The sequence below is a fragment of the Dicentrarchus labrax genome, unplaced genomic scaffold (assembly GCF_905237075.1).
Source record: "Dicentrarchus labrax unplaced genomic scaffold, dlabrax2021, whole genome shotgun sequence".
Lineage (NCBI taxonomy): Eukaryota > Metazoa > Chordata > Actinopteri > Moronidae > Dicentrarchus > Dicentrarchus labrax.
Window position 1 is genome coordinate 629,244 of NW_026136708.1, and position 17,893 is coordinate 647,136.

Here is a 17,893-nt window from a genome sequence, read left to right on the forward strand (position 1 = left end):
AAATATAATATTCATAGCTATGTTTTCATTAGTGTATAATCACCTGAATATGAGAATCATTGGGCCTCAGGCAAGAAGTGATATACGAACACATTTTTTTTATATCCATGATTTGTTCTCATATTGTTGGTGCCCATTGATTTCTGGGATTCCCCAATGTTTTATTATTTTTGCTCTTCTCTTGGGCCAGAGAACATTTTAAAAATTGTCTAGAGCACTCTTACCAAGATTTTAAAAAATCATCTTTTTCTTATAGACCAAGAATTGTTTGTCCTATGCAACGAAACATAGGTTAACCATGTGAGGAATATGAAAAAGGCATGAATATGATATAAACAGATTAGATGATAGTTTTAGAGTAATTATAGTGTTTGGATTCTTAAATTTGTGGGCTAAAGAAATATTCAGCTCAGTTTTATTCGTATAGCACCAAATCGTAACAAGCGTTATCTCAGGACACTTTTCAAATAGAGCAGGTCTAGACCGAACTCCTTATAACATTATTTACAGAGACCCAACAGTACCACCATGAGCAAGCACTTCCTTTTATGAGGAAGAAATATTATACAGCTATTACATTCTGACTACCTGGGCTCCCTGGTAGGCAGAATGTAATGCAGCCCCATACCAACAGACTGCTCTGCACTGTGTGACACCTTTCTATCAGAACCAGTATTAACTGTTTTGAGCTACAGTAGCTCGTCTGTTGGACCACACGGGCCAGCCTTCACTCTCCACATGCATCAATGAGCCTTGGCCGCCCATGACCCTGTCTCCGGTTCACCGCTTGTCCTTCCTTGATAGGTACTGACCACTGCAGAGCGGGAACACCCCAGAAGAGACAGAATTTACCGAAAATGAAGAGAAAATACAAGAGAAACTTGAGAGAATGTGGCAGCATGAGGCCCATTGCGTTTTAGTTACCTCTGAATGAGCTGTTTTTATCCACAGTAGCCCAGAATGGACAAACCACACACTGGCACTCGATAGGGCCTTTCACAGCCACCATAGTGTCTCCTGCATGCTCAGTTAAGTCGAGGGGTTTCAGTTAGTTGCAACTGCAACTACACCACTAGATGCCACTAAATCCTATACACTGGACCTTGAAGTCATATAATGAGGACTTGAATATTTCTTCTTCTTTTGAGTCTCAAATAAGATCAAATGTTGCAGCAGTCAAGGCTAATGCAAGTCTAAAGTTTTGGCCTGGTAATGAAAACTAAGACAGGCAGCGCTTGTATTGAAGTATACAGTACTGGTAATATTTAATTGTTTGGCCAATGCATTGAAATGAATTGTTCTCAGCAATGTATAAAACACTATTAAAACGCTCCAATTAATTCAGAACGCTGCAGCACGAGTACTGACAGGAACTAGAAAAAGAGATCACATCTCTCCTGTACTAGCTTCTCTGCACTGGCTCCCTGTAAAATGTAGAATAGAATTTAAAATCCTCCTCCTCACCTATAAAGCTCTTCATGGTCAGGCCCCTTCATATCTTAAAGAGCTCATAGTACCCTATTACCCCTCTAGAACACTACGTTCTCTGAATGCTGGGCTACTTGTGGTTCCTATAGTCTCTAAAAAGTAGAACAGGAGCCAGAGCCTTCAGTTACCAAGCTCCTCTCCTGTGGAACCAGCTTCCAGTTGTGGTTCGGGAGGCAGACACCCTCACCACATTCAAGAGTAGGCTTAAGACATTCCTCTTTGATAAAGCTTATAGTTAGGGCTGGATCAGGTGAGTCCTGAACCATCCCTTAGTTATGCTGCTATAGGCCTAGACTATCGGGGGATTTCCCATGGTGCACTGAGCTCCTCCCTTCCTCTCTTTTTCTGCACTCATTCATGTTCCATTAATGCATGTTACTAACTCCACTTCTTCCCCGGAGTTCTTGTGCTTTCTCGTCTCGCAGGTTCTTATCGATCCTGGTGGAGCCTCCTGCCATGGTCCTGCTAGATTGCCATTGCCAATACTGTTGTTGCTGTGCACCTGTCTGTCTGTCTGTCTGTCTGTCTGTCTGTCTGTCTGTCTGTCTGTCTCTCTCTCTCTCTCTCTCTCTCTCTCTCTCTCTCTCTCTCACCCCAACTGGTCGAGACAGACGACCACCCACCTAGAGCCGAAGGGTCTGTCCTAGGTTTCTGCCTTTTAACAGGCAGTTTTTCCTTGCCCTTGTCGCCAAGTGCTTGCTCATGGTGGTACTGTTGGGTCTCTGTAAATAATGTTATAAAGAGTTCGGTCTAGACCTGCTCTATTTGAAAAGTGTCCTGAGTAAACTTCTGTTATGAATTGGCGCTATACAAATAAAATTGAATTGAATTGAACTGAACTATGAACAGTTTTAAATGTTCTAATAATGCGTTTTTATTTTTTATTGTCAGCATTCAGAGACTGGAAAGACTTGCAAATGACTTGAAATTGTCTTAAGAAGATTTAAGACTTAACTGGAACATGTCCTCAAGGACATGAGACTTGTTTTTAGGTCTAACTTGACAGTCCCTTGACAATAAAGGCATTTTAATTGTTTAAAAGAGAGTTCCTTGGAGTTTTCTTATAATTTGTGTGTCCACGTGCATCCTTATCCAAACACCACCTCAAACAAACTCCAATTGACTCTAGGAAGCGCTCCTATCCAAACCTTTTTTTTTCATTTAACAAGACTTGAGACTTGACTTAGACTTGCCCTCAAGGACTTTAGACTTAAATTTGACCTGACCCGACTCTGACTTGCTTTGATTGATTTTAGACATGACTCATACTTTCCCTAAAAGGGTTAAATTACCTTTAAATTACATCTATCTAAATGTGTTATAAATAATCTAGTTCTTTAGTTCAAACAGACAAGAGAAGCACTTTCTTTGTGAGAATGCAGTTTATAACATTTTCAGGTCTTATGTAAGGTCTGTGACAGTAAATCTGGGTAAAATGATCTGCCTCCAAAAGCATAAAATGAAAAAAGTAAAACGTATCTATCTGTTACACAATTTGGCTAAATCTCCAAGCTTTTTTCCACTTTTTTGAAAAGAGGAAAATCTTTTCTTCTCACTCAAACTCTTCAATCATCGAATACTCTTCATTCATCTGGCTGGATGGTTTTGAATGGATAATACTTTTTTAGTTCTCCAAAACTGTTGAGTCCCACTCGAGTGGGAACAGAACGTTCCTCAGCTTTCACAGAGTATGAAGTTGAGAGTTCCTGTACAGAGGCAGAGCTGACACCCCAGGCACTGTAGCCCCTGGCTGCATGATGGAGGGCAAAGGATAAGAAGGAGACAATCGACTGGAATGCCATGTCAAGGATAAAGTTTCCTCCCAGTGGCACACTCGGGCTGTTTAAGGGCAGGGTGAAAAAAAGGCACCAGAAAGTTGTGATGCATTTATGGTGAAACAGCTTAATCAGGGTAATGTTTTATCTACCACAGGGGCATCCCAGAGGGCACTTTTGCAGCGTTTTTCGAACATGTGGTCGGTCGAGTGACATGATGTTACTGCGGGCATACTTTGTCCTCGGACACTACGCAGAGACAAGTGGATTTGGCAAATATTGTAGGAAGCCCATAAAAAATGAATCCTAAGTACAGTGAGTGTGAGAAGGATTGGGTGAGATATTGTAATTCCACTGGTTTATAATGCAATTTCACATCATCCAACAACTGTTCTATCCACACTGCAGGCGGTTAGAGAGCACAGGAGACAGATGTGGACATCCAAGAGTTACGTCAGTTTAAGAGGATTCTGTCCTACATACAGCTTTGATTCTCTGCCCGAACCCCTATTGGACCCGACACAACCTGGTCGTGCTCAGGCAGGATTTCATATTTTATTAATAATGCATGCAACTGTAATTAAGGACTTAATTTGTTATGTATTAGTTTCGATAATATAATATTTGCACAGTGTAGTTTACTTTAGCTTGTAATAAACTATTTAAATTATGTATATATTTATTTAGTTCTGGCGGAAATCTGGGCTCGGGTCGGTTCGGACCCAAAACTGCTGCTGAGCGTTTGGGCCTGAGTAAAGCTCTAGTCCTACACTGGAGGAGATGATAACGAACAGTGAAAGAATTTTGTTAGTGAGATGAAATAATTTCACTTTATCCAACAGGTGACATTTCTAATGGAAAACTTCTTTTAACATTTTGTCTGAAAAACAAGCGAAGATACAGCAGGAATGTGTGCCACCGTGTCCCCACCTTCTCTTCCTTTGTTTCCTGTGAGGACACACTGCCTGCTCTCAGTGGTGTCTCTGCCTGCGAGCGGCTCGTCAGGAGGGAAGTGTCTCTGCAGCAGCAGCAGCAGCAGCGCTGCATGTGGTGCTGATGCTGCGCGCTCCTGAGCCACAAAAAGCCTCTCTGGAGTCTGAAGACCAATCAGAGCGCTTATCAGTCTCCACCATCCCGTCTCTCTCCGGCGCACTTGTTCACCACGCTCCCTCGGCTCTCTCTCACACACTCCGTCCTCCTGCCTCTGACAGAAAGATGGTACCGTGCACAGTGCGTCCTGCACGCGGACCGGAGGTGTCACTGACCCACTCGCTGCGGGACTTTTAAACTCACCATGCCGTATTACGTTAGGTTTGTGCTTTTACTTCTGTGTCTGGTCGTGATCGGGGAGTGCAGGAAACACAAAAGTAGGAAAAAGCGCTGGTCCGCGCCGGCGGAGACGCACAAGCCTGGAACGTAAGTACTGTGAACCCTTTCTTCTCTTTTATTTGGATTAGAGTGGGATGTGAACTCTGACCTCCAGAGATCATCATAGGACGAATGTCCAGCAGGAGATCAGGGGAATTCCCTTGGTTTTCAACCTCTGAGAACTCACATTTAGTCCTGCAGTTAACACAGCAGACAGTGAGAGACAGACAGTTCAGATCTATGATGAGGCAGCAGCTTTGCGGATTTTCCCTCCAAGAACATCCAGAATGCAGGGGCGGATCTAGAGAAATATTCATGGGGTAGCCAGAGGGTGGCTGGAATATATGCTGATTTAATTTTTACTTTAAGGCTCAGATTATTATTCTATGTGACATTTTGCTTAACCAGTAACAGCCTTAATATCGCTGACCACCAGACTCCATAGACATAAATGTTAATTTTATCTCCAGGGGCGGCGCTAAAAAAATATAGGGGTGTCCATGGCAGACTTTAAGCAGAAATGATATAATCACATATATCAATATTTGCTTGGAAAATCCCCCAAATGAAGATATTTCAATTCAAAAACATTACTGTGGCAATTAGTAAAGCACTGAATAGAAATATCCAAAAGGTGGTATTAGAAAGCAGTACATTGTTTTATTTCCAAATATACATCATATAATATATAATGAAGCTATAATAGATGAATTTCCATTTTGTAGCATTTATTTTTAATATGAATGTAAATGAATGTGTGACATATGACAGCATTTGACACCAAACTTGGGTGGCCACTGCCCTATGGCACCCCTCTAAATCCTCCCTTGACTGAATGTTAGTGCATGCAATCTGCACGGCCAGAACTTGTTCCATCAATTTCCAGCCTTAAATCATTCAGTTTAGGTTGTGGTCACTAATAACAGGGCCCTTCACGCTGCCGTCACACTGCTGTTGGGGGGGCGGCTTTATTTGTGGGAACCAAACCGAGATCGATCCGCTGTCCTTCAGCTACACATAAAAACTTCCATCAGCAAAGAAAATCCATCTCCATGCTGGCTGTTGTCTCAGGTGAATGCAGATCCTTTATTAGGACACTCCAAACAGACAGACTGAGAGTGGAGGAAGTTAAGGAGGGATTTTCTCTTTAAGCATATTGTCTGGCTGGTATTTCCTCCTGACTGTCACACTCCTGTCAGGATCAAACATTCCTCAGCAGCAGCTTAAGTTATCCTCTTATAATGTGCATGCTTTTACAGACTGTACTAGCACCAGCCAATACATCAGTACATTCTCCAAAAATGCAGCTCATATTTTCTCCTGTAATCGTTTTGTCTCTAAAATTTGGTTCCTTAATTAATTAATTATTCCATAACTATTCTTTGATTTGACTCCCTTCTGTGTCAGTCCAAGAGTTCACTAAGCAGAACATCATTTTTACAGCAGGGGCGAATCTAGAGCGGTAGCATGGGGGCTCTAAAAAGTTTAGTGTCAAATGCTGTCAGTTTAACACATTAATGTCAGCTTGTTCAATGCAACATGTTATGTGTTTCCTTTGTTAGGAAGTGCAATGAATACAAGATTATAGTTTAAATAAAATTTTACCGCCAAGAAATATCCGAGTGCTAAACATATGTAATTTAGCTTACTCTTTCTTTCCCCTCCCTCCATTCTTAATTATAAAGAATAAGTCTAAGGTTATTCTATGTGTTTCTTCTCGTCAACGCAATCCCTGTGCAGAGCCAAACTAACAAGTATTATGTGTGTATCAAAATCTAAACTCTTCCTCTGGCTCCATTGTTGTCCAAAAACACATCAGTGAACCACACTGTTGCACTGGCTGACATGTTCCTTCATTACTATGAACACACACTTGTGTCAAATACACCGTCCTGCTGCCCCAGATACTCACTAGGGAACCAAAAGTGTATTGGTTCACCGCTGAAAATAGTCCCCAACAAACGCACTACTTCCTCCTGTTTGTTTGATAAAAACCACATCGACCTGCTGTTTAAGGAAATTACCTTCAGTAAGAACCAGTGGGCTTGGAGCTGAGAAGTCCAGCCCAGTATCCTCAGAAATCCATTCATATTGGACAATTCCACACCATTGACATTGATTTGCACCCAGTGTCATTATGGTGTCAGTTTAGAAGATAGTGTGTCCTTTATGGCACAGGCATAAAGCAAAGTGCAACACACGGCATGGACCATTGCATTATGTGACAGCCGTCACACACTAAATCCAACGTACAGTCGAGGTAGATTAGCCGGGACGTGCCGATCCGGAGAGTGAATGTAATGAAATTGCTGCTTTTCTGGCAAGAGATGTGTCAAGAAGCCGCCATGGTTACAGTAATAAACACTTAAGGTTATGGAAGCATGATTTTAAAAAACAATCTCGGCTCATGATCTGCTGTGTTAACATCAGATTTCCTGTTAACCCATCTTTCAACCTCCTCCCTATAATAACATCCTGACTTCCTCATTTGCTCCTATTATTACAACAGCTGCTAGACATTTTAGAGTACTTGCTGAAATGACTGACAATGTCCCTCTTGGTTCTTCTTCTCAGAGCTGTGATGATGATTTAAGAGTACAAAACATTGAACTAAATTAATATCAATGTTCAACGATCCAATATATCAATACAAAGTGAAAACATCGATCTATATTGTCATCTGTATTTTGTGTGGGAACAGGCACATGCCATATGCAAACAATGCCCTCGCAAGATAAAATACGTAAATGTCTCATATTGATTGCAGGCCAAAATCCTATCCTGGCAGACTTTGTGATATGGGCAAATATTGTATTGTCCTCCAATGACGAAATACACATCGTAATGACACTGGTGGTTTATGCCCCTATTTTAGGGGTGCTGTATTATTTAAAAAATACTGTCATATGTGTATTGTTAAGATGATATCAACATGCCATTCTTAAATATCATGATTATTGGCAAGTTTAGTAAACCTCTGGTTAAAAATCGTCCACTATCAACATTCTTTTCAGGCATCAGGTTTGGGAAATTATAAAGTATCGAAACACACTAAATACAGAATAGTACCTGCCGTACCCTTTAAGACCAAACTCTAATGGCTCTCTTCTCTGTCTTCCTGTTGCCAGGCCTCTGTCAAAGAAGGTTGCGGATGGAACCAAAAGCCGGAAGGTGAAGACCAGCCACCTTCTGCGCATAGACGAGCATGACTTTACCATGAGGCCCGCCTTTGCAGGTAAACTCAGTGAGCTTCAGGAGATCACTTACAGTCAGCGATCATATCAATGACAACATGAGAATTATTTTTCTGTTGTTATTGTGTCTTTAAAGAAGTGAGTGATTTCACACACCAACAGGTTTAGATTATGTTCACCCTTTCTTGAACCTGAGCGTGAAGTGAATGTTGGGACCATGCTGACTGGGAAAACACAAGCAGGTTTACTTTTCTGACCTGTCTTCTCTTCCACTCCACTGCCAAACCTAAAGAAGAAATAGGCGAGATGTGGAACTCACAGCCCCAAGCCAAAGAACAAAGATAGAAACGGAGAAATCCTCAGCAGGTTCTGTCACACTGTAAATACATTCTGACACATTTATCTTACACTGATCAGTCGTGTGTTGGTCCGAAGCAAAAGTCAACTGTGTGTCCTTGCTTTACACCTTGAATGTCAGGACAATGGCACTGCTGTCGGGATTTGGGGAGGCAATTAAAAATAAGAAGCTTATTTGTTGAACTAAAGAGTCCCATTCTGTGGCATTTAGCATAAACGGGCCCTGTGTAAGCACAGGAGGAGGTGGGGAGCTAAATGAAACGTCCCACAGTGAATTTCATGCTCCTCTGGGGACTACAGTTGCAGCCACAGATGGGAGCGCGGATCCCACTGAGGATGGCTTTTTGTCTTGCGTTCGTCAGCCTTTGTTTGCAGCCAGCTTCTGCAGCAGAAGAAGAAGAAGAAGACGGATGCGATCTTCTTATTCAAACATCATCAAAAGCGGACTTGTGTGAGCGCCCCGCTGCTGCCTGCGAGACTGCCGCGCGTTCATTTGGCTGAGGGAGAAAGTGTGTGTGTGTGTGTGTGTGTGTGTGTGTGTGTGTGTGTGTGTGTGTGTGTGTGTGTGTGTGTGTGTGTGTGTGTGTGTGTGTGTGTGTGTGTGTGTGTGTGTGTGTGTGCGTGCGTGCGTGCGTGTGTGTGTGCAGCAGCTGCTGCTGTGGTTCCTCCTGGCTTCAAAAAGAGCGACGGCAGTGTTACTAATGAAAGCCTCTTACATGGCAGCTTCCCGTTCACTGGGGGAACGATATGGAGAACAACAATGTTTCGTGCCAATGGGGACGTCAGTGTTGGGATGGAGAAAAATCCTAATTCAGACAAATCCTTACTGTGGAGCACTTTATTGTCCAAATGTAGACAATACACTTCTTTGTTGTCAACCCATATCCCAAAGAATAAAGATACTGACTAGAAAAATGTTAATTGTTTGGTTAAGATTATTTTGCTTCTACACCAAGAGCAACATTGGAAAGGGTTTGTATTATCAATAGGGTGCAGGTGGAGCTGTACAAACTGATAAGTTATCCTAATTACAGCACCTGCACCGCTCCCATTGGGCGGTCCCAAACTGTGGCCCGACAAATCAAACACATACAGGAAGCTGAAGGGTAGAAGACATTTGTTTGGGTGGAATGTTGTTGTGATTTGATGGGCACATCTATTTACGGAGCTCCTCCTCCCTGTCTGCCTCGGGTTTAACATCTGATGGGGTGGATAGAACCTGTCATGCATTAGTCACATTTGCATTAAAGAGACAGCACTTTTTCTCCTCGTTTCACCCGTGGAATTCTGAAGAACCCTCCTCCTAATGCGTCCTTTCACTTGGATTTTCTTTCTAGCCCGTCTAATCTAGCCAGGGCAAAGCAACCCGTGGATTTACAGTTGCTAATCCATGCAAAGAGGAGCAGTCCGGCGTCATTAAGTGGAATTGATAGGGTGTTTTTCTCTCTCTGTTCTAGACACATGTGTAGAATTTACACAAGGAGAATTCAATCTGTGAAAGCGTGACTGGGTGAAAAAAATTGATATTTGACTTTCTGAAGCTTTTCAGAAGCTTTCCATGAGTAATTTACAAGATACATTTTGTTTGTGTGAGGAGGATGATGGACAGGTTTATGTATCCAGCAGGCCCTAAAGGATAGTAAAAAGTTAATAATACACGAGTTAATAAGGAATAAAACATGCAGTACAATTCAGTATTATTTGGCTGCAACCTTACTTCTGGTCTGATATGTTAGCTAGATAGTTATTGTTGTATTACTCCAGCGTGTAACATTTAGGAGGATCTATTGGCAGAAATGGAATGTCATATTTATTTGTATGTTTTCATTACTGTATAATCACCTGAATATAAGAATCATTGTGTTTCCGTTACCTTAGAATTAGCCGTCTTTATATATAGATGCCATGGGTCACCTTCCATGAACTGCCATGTTTCTACAGTAGGCCATAAAAGACAAGCCAAACACTGGCTCTAGATAGGGTCTTTCACATGATGATAGTTTTTCTTTCATGCTTGGAAGGGGAGCTTATGGGAGAAAGTCTTTTTTTGGCCAGTGTGCATCAAATGACGGACGCCATTGCTGTAATTACCTCAGTATGGCCACTATGTAAAGTTGGCGCTCCTGGGGCTTGGTTTTAGCATGTCACAGATAAACATTTCAATAGCTTTATCTCAAAGTAAAACAAGACTTAAACACAACATACCTCACACCTTGTTGTTTCCTGCTTGTGGTCCCATTCCACTCACACCTGTAGTTTGTTTCCTCTGGCCAAAATCAGTTGATGAGTTACACTGATTGAGCAAAATTTTTTTGAGCGTCACAATTCCCGCGAAATGGCTCGGCTCACTATCAGAATTTGACCCGTTCAGTCCGATAACATTTAGAGCTGCACGATTAAATCATTTTATCCCCATTCAAGTTAGCGAAGGGCTAAACTGGAAGTTAGGGTAATTTGTTGAATGTTCTTAGCTTCATGTGTGGAATTCACTGAGCAGTTTCCAGTGGAATGAACGTTGTCACAGGTGGCACCTGGCAACACTGATGATCCGTATTTTGAATCGCTGCACGGAAGCTCCCAGCGAGCTCCGATCCCACTAACAACCTGTGCCATATACTTCAGGCTGCTGCTATCCACCTACTCTAATCTCCTCACACTGCTAAATAGAGCAAGTTGTAGCTTAAAATAACATAAACTGTCAGCTGTCACAGATTGCAAGTTACGCAAGTTAATATGCAATTAGTAAGTTTTGCTAACTCGTATCATAAAGGTTGCTTATTGTCGCAGACTGAGTAATGACACTTTGAAGCTGATATTGGTCCGCTACAGTTTCTTGTCATTGATCTGTTTGTGTGCTGCTGGTGAAGAGGCGTAGTTATAATTCAGGGAACTCACACAGACATGAGATTGATAAAAATCTTCTCATCTCACTCTCAGAAAGAAAACTATCAATTTCAGAAAACACAGAGCTATTCATTTATGGGCTGCAGCTGTTTTATTCCCCATAATCCCAGTGGCATTCTATTATGTTACCATAAACCTCAACAATTCTGCAACAAATGATATGCACTGTTAAACATACATGTAATGTTGTACAATCTAATGTGTTTTTTTCCACCTTGGGTGCAAGACGTAATTAAAATTTTGGCAAAGCAGGCAACCAGATCTCAAATTGCCAACAACATCTTTCCGCTGTTTTTCCAACAATCACCTACTTGGGTTTGGTCAAAATCAACCAATCTATTGAAAATGCTTGACTTCACAATAGCTTTTCAACAACTGTGATGCATGTTGCAGTGTCTTTAGGCATTTTTTGCAAAGAAATTGCAGGTAAACGTGAAAATTGCTTAACGTATTTGTCTAACTCATTAAAAATAATCTGTAAATAATGTTTTAAAGAGTTCGGTCTAGACCTGCTCTATTTGAAAAGTGTCCTGAGATAACTTCTGTTATGAATTGGCACTATACAAATAAAAAAAATGTAATTGAATTGAATTGAAAAATCTAAGGCAATTTATTCCAATGAGAATAAAAATTGCACCAATCATCGTAATTTCCAGGAGAAATGGAAACTGCAAAAGTTGTGGTGATCTGACAAAATTGCAAGGGCGTGCAGAATTCAAGGGAATTGGTTGAATTTGTGTTAACTGTTGAGATTGCAACATCGCAACTTCCTAGGTAATTCGCTGAGTTAGATGAGAAAATAGCGACGAAATGGGCTGCTATAGCTTCCATGTAATATTATCTAATCCTTGGGTACAAACAAAAAAAAAGCTTGTTTTAGCCAATTGTCTTTATTATGGAAAGGGTCCCTATAGATCTATCGCTTGCCAGCAGATTCCATAGACAAAAACAGCAATTTTACCTCACATATCATGGTAACATCATAACTTCATTAAAAGTGGACAGAAACAAAATAAAACTCACTAAAACCATCTTTGTTAGTCTTTCCACTGTTCCAACAATCACCAGCTCTGGTTTGGTTGAAATAAATCCTTAATTCACTGACGTAGATGATAAAAACAGTAGCTTCAGTCACTCTACTCAGCTGTACACGGAGATAACCGGCTATGGAAAGTAACCACAGACAAGCTACGATACACACAGCCTACCTAATTGTTGTTCGCTTCTATATTAATGTTTTGTAATGTAGTCTTGAATCTTAGAATCAAATTATCCAATCCTGTGGCCCTGTCTAGTAAGGGGACCGAGAACAAAATATAATTTTAAGATGTTTATTGCATAAATACTGCATTCCTATATAAATGTACATTGTATATATTGTTTGATCAAATTAACACTAATTAATTAACAAAAGCAGCATTCCTACATTAGATTACTGTCTTATATGGAAATCAAACTATAATGATGCTACCATGTGTAGTCTGCTGTGTGCACTGTACATATAGAGCACTTGAAGGAGACTGGGTGCCCATGCGATGCAAAGAGAGCAAGAGGAACAGGGGGGCCACAACGCATTTTTGCCTCTGGCGTCCTGAATGCTCTAATCCAGCCCTGCTTGGGGGAACTTTATTTCAGTTTTCTTTTCTTTTTTGCTAGATGAATGCTCAAAAATACTGAGTTCCATTAGATTAGCACGGAGTAGTAAAGACATGAGGGAGAGCTCACACATCTTAAAAAGTACCTGCAAAAACCCAGGAAACTGCCTTCACAAGTGAAATATTTCCCTATTGCCCAATTTCAGGCTTTACACTTACTAATATGCCTGAACATCTGCTGGTACAAATCAAAATAAAAGTCTCTCTCCAACACATTCATTTCTTAGATTAATCATCATTATGTAGCCTATAAGTGTAACTTTCTTACTTAGAGACATTATGAAATTTCATCCAAAGGGAGAAATAAGTCCATATAAACAGTGACTCAGATAATTAGCCTGGTAAAAAATTCAGTAGAAGGATAAATCCCCACATGTAGCTAATAAGATGTTTGCTTTTATGTCACATTGTGAATGCATATGGATTATGTGCTTTTATTTTTGCTTCAATGATAATTCCATTTTAAAGAGTTAGACGTGGAGTAAAATGATGCCATCGGGGTTTAGTGGAGCTCTCAGGAAAGCAGAACCATGAAACTATCAATAAGCCTGTTCTGCAGGCTGTGTGCCCATAAACAGGCTGTTTTGCATTTTAACTTTGACTTATGGTGTTTGCTCCTCTGTGATGTTGATACTCAGTGTTGTGGCACTGTAAGGTCAGGGAGAGAGCACTGGCTGGCGATCTCTTGCCTCATGCCCCATTTGAAAACAGCCCACACGGAAGTGCTACTGAGGGCTACAAGGGCCAACAGGAATTATTAAGTGGAGCATCGCTATGACGCATTCATGGGTCTCATCTGATAACCAGTGACGTGGAATAATTCGCTGATGCTGTCAGCTCAAAATAGCAAAAGGAAATCTTCTGGCAAAACCACACACAGGACATTTCATCTGTGCCCGATTGTCACGCCCGAACACACAAACCTCACTTTTTCAGCCTCAATCTATAGCCCACATTTTGAACATTGAAGAGCAGAAAACAGGCTGTCATACCCTGTAATTTAGGGAGCATACACAGCTATATCCCACTGGACAGACCCTTTTACCGCTGCTGGATTCTGGCTGTGGCCTCCTGTAACCCAGCTGCAGAGAGATCTGAGACAGAGCATAATCACAGACCCATCCCGCCCGCTGGTGCAGACTTTTTTCTCAGCAGGTGTCTGGTGTTACATCCACCAAGGCATCATGTCAGCAGGAGCTCAGGCATCGCTGACTCTGGCACGTGATATGTGGCATATGGTGTGAGTAGGAGTGGGGAGGACACTCTGCTGACAGCTGGAACTGGGCATGAGTTAATATCCCCCCCTTCCAGGTAGCAGCTTTGTCGTGCCACTAGTTATGTAAGGCTGGCACCCTCACTGCTGCTCAGATTAACAATACTACAGCAGTCAATGTGACTTTAATACACACATGACAGACGGGTGTGTGGATTTGTTTTGCTATTGATGGTAAGACTACTAGGATACTCTTCCATATCACTGGAAATCCCAAACTGGCCTTAAGTATAATCCTCTCAATCAGCTAAACAACACATGTCAACAGATATGAGAATATTGTGTTCTGTTTAATGCAAGTTCTCATATGAAACAATTACTCACAGCTTAGCAGGATACCCTGTCTTGCTATTTTAGGATTGTATGTGATAAGATGATCTGATGACAGGGATACAGATCATAGCAGGTACTGCTGCAGAACTGACGTCATATTTCTATCAAAAAGCATTGTTGCATATCAGATTGTTGGTTATTATTCTTCATCAGAGACAAATAATAGTATGGAACATGCCAAAAAAACGTTATGGTTCAAACTTTAAAGATTATATATACGAAATTCACCTCCAAAACACTAGCATCTCAGACCAAAACAATGCGCGTTACAGCGCCGACCAGACTCCATTGACATTTAAAATTGTCATTTTATTTTGCAGATAATCATAAAACACACTTCAAACTAGACAGAAATAAAATAAAACTCACCAAATGTCTTTCCCTCGTCTTTCCAACAATCACCAACTCTGGTTTGGTCGTAATAAATCCTTAATTCACAGAGTGAGATGAGAAAATAGCTGCGAAACATTGGAGACAAATGCACCTGTCAAAGTACGTCCACTAAAAGTGCTTGTTTTTGCCAATTATCTGATTGTTATTCTAAGTGACCTTCTGTTTAACCAGAAACAGTCTTAAAATCGCTGTTGTTCTCCACCAGACTCCATAGACAAAAAATGGTCATTTTACCTCTAGATCTACAGAAAATGTATTTTAATGTATTAAATTTGATAGCTTTCAACACCAAACCAAGGTGGCAGCTGGGGAGGCCAGTCATCTTTTAGGGGTGGCCACAGCCACCCTATGCCACCCATTGTATGTCATTGCAACATCATAACGTCATTCAAGGTGTATGGAAACAAAATTAACTAACTAAAAACAGTTTTTCTTTCCACTGTTCACAATCACCAGCTCTGGTTTTTGTCGAAATAAATTCAAAATAAATCGAAATAAATCCTTAATGATAAAAAACATGCGCACCCAGCCAGACCTACTTTATAAACAAAGCACATACAAGCTGCGATAGCAACACAGGCAAAGGAGTGTGATGTCATCTTCTGCTCAGGACATCATGACTACACTATATCTTTACATAACTAATAGTAGCTGTTAAAGTGGCAATACCCAATATTTTTCATAATAACAAAATAGCAAATGATATACAAAGTGAATGGGGTTGTTCATAGAGATCAATCTACAGAGAATAATCAGCTGAATCTGCAGCTCCCCTCAGCTTTTTATATAGCTTTATAGGCCTATAGCAAATTTCACCTCATTGTTGATCTGTCTAGCCACAACTTTACTGTTTTGGTTGATTCTCACCACTCTCGTTCCTCTCTGTAGCAGACAGCTGTTTTCAGAGGAAAAGCTCTAAAAACCCACTGTACACTACCTACTCATGGGTTTAAAAAGGTTGACACTGGACATTAAAAAAAAACATTGTCACTGAATGTAATCCGGGGTTTTTACAGAATCCTTTAATATCAACTTTCTGTCATGCCAGCACTTATATCTCTGAGGATTTTAGATATGCCTGGTTCCAATGTGTGAAATCATTCCACTTGTCACATTAGTATGACGTGCATCTTTGCACTGTACTTTTGGATCTTCTTGTCTTCTTTAAATTCCAAATCTGCTATGTGTTGTAATTTGAAAGCAAAGTGAGATAGCCAATGGACCTGAAATAGTCCGTATGTGCAGTGCAGTTGTTTCTCTGTGAAATATGTGAATACCAACTCCAATCTGTTTGATATTTCTCTGCAGGTCCGGCTGTGCCTGTTGGAGTTGATGTTCAGGTGGAGAGCTTGGACAGTATATCAGAGGTAGACATGGTGAGTGGCTCAAATGTGTGTAGTGGATGTAATTTCACTTGAAAAAGAACTGAAATCTGCTGCAGATACTGAAAATAGTTCTAATCTAATTAGAATAGTTTGGGTGTAAAATCGGAGGATTACTGGGATCATTCTGTCTCTCTAACTTACTATTCAGTCAGGTTTGAAAGCAAAGACCAACACAAGCTGAGAGTAATAAGATTATGGGAGAAATATAATGTCATCATTATTAATGCAGTGGATTATGTTACTGGTGGCAAATATAACCAGTAAATCTGCGACAGACCCAGTTTGCAGCCATGGAAGTTGCTGACTTTAACAAATGAGCTCACACTGCTCTAACACATGGGGAGGAAGACGCTCTCCTAAGACAAAGCAGCTAATGAGGCGGGAACACTCCTCATTAACAGAATGAGAATGGACACATGGGCACCACTGTGACTAAGACTGTGGTAACACTTGTCTTCTCAATCCAACTTCTTTGATTGGACACACCACACTGTAAAATCTGATGAGTTAGTTCAACTCAAACTGTTTGAGGAAACTGATTGCCCTAAACAGTTTAAATGTATTAACTAGTAGCCTAAGTATATGACACTTATATGCAGCATTTCCCCAAACTTATTAAAAATGTGTTAACAGAATGTATCTGAATAAAGTAAGACTGACTTTAATGCATCTTATTTATACAGATGTTACCACTTCATTTGAATGTACTCAGTTTTCTTCTAAAGCAAATTATTACATTACCTGTTAAAACAGCTGACCTACTATAAAAAACAATTTGCAATTAATTCATTATCCAAATGGTTGGCAATTAAATTTCTGTAATGAGATAAAGATAAAGATAATGGGAATTATTTTAAGAAGGATTAAATTATGTTATCTTACTTCTTTTCAGATAAGATATGCTGTTGATTTACAATGTTCAAAGCCCAAATATAGTCTAAAATGATCAGATATCTGTACTCTTCCACTGGCATTAGAGCAATTCCGTACTTTTGAAGTAAACACATGAATGTATCCTTTTAGTTATAGACCTTTAGCTGTTGTTTTTAGTTGGATAATCAACATCAGATTATGAAAGCTTGATGCTAGGAATTGTTTATTTTGCTCAAAGTCAGACTGAATGCATGTTGAGTAATGTAATTAAATCAACCTTCTGTTCTGGAACCCTAAATTGGATGCAAAACTGTCGTCCTGATGTTGTGTAAGCTCCCGTTTGCAAGGACAACCAAGGATTACATTTAATTTGGATCCCACAGTTGTGTATTTAATTGTTTTGGAACAGAGGGAGGAAAAAAATTAATGATTCCAGACGACGGCTGCTCTTAATGTCATTATGTCATATCACAAAGCTGCAGGTTGCTAAACACTCACACAGCAAATGATCTGTTGCTGTTTGATTTAGCAGCTGGCCGGTTTAGCAAACACTAGATTTGAATGGCTATAGATGGTGTTATTCTACATTTTCTAACACACAAAACCAGCAATGTGTTAGTCTGTCTCTCAATACTTTCTGACTCTGACCCTACCCCGTCTGTGGAGCTCAGTCTTAAAATGAGTCTTAAAAGCTGCAGTAGGTAATTTTTATAGCAATTACCTTTTGTCATATTTGCTGAAACTTTCACTATATCCTGACAGTAGTACATGAGACAGATTATCTGTCTCTGGCTCCTCCTAGTGCTCCTATTAGTATTTGTGAGAATCCACCACGGCTAAATGAAAACAACCAGTTAGAACCAAGAAAGATAGTTGATTATGGAGTCTCATTCGA

At 40.5% G+C, this 17,893-nt stretch overlaps 1 protein-coding gene and 1 long non-coding RNA gene across 2 annotated transcripts in view; one reads left to right on the forward strand and one right to left on the reverse strand.

Moving 5' to 3' along the window:
* Positions 1–2,001: 2,001 nt before the first annotated feature.
* LOC127368795 (uncharacterized) lies at positions 2,002–11,643 on the reverse strand. The gene is made up of 2 exons (XR_007885874.1): positions 11,596–11,643; positions 2,002–2,244 (listed from the first exon to the last, which is right to left on the reverse strand). It is a non-coding gene; the product is annotated as an uncharacterized LOC127368795 (long non-coding RNA).
* Positions 4,220–17,893, forward strand: part of LOC127368771 (gamma-aminobutyric acid receptor subunit rho-2-like) — a 30,656-nt gene continuing 16,982 nt past the window's right edge. Inside the window, exons 1-3 of the mRNA XM_051409933.1 lie at positions 4,220–4,679; positions 7,760–7,866; positions 16,049–16,116. Coding sequence (XP_051265893.1) covers positions 4,558–4,679; positions 7,760–7,866; positions 16,049–16,116 — 297 coding nt within the window. The 5' untranslated portion in view covers positions 4,220–4,557. The remainder of the gene's footprint in view (positions 4,680–7,759; positions 7,867–16,048; positions 16,117–17,893) is intronic.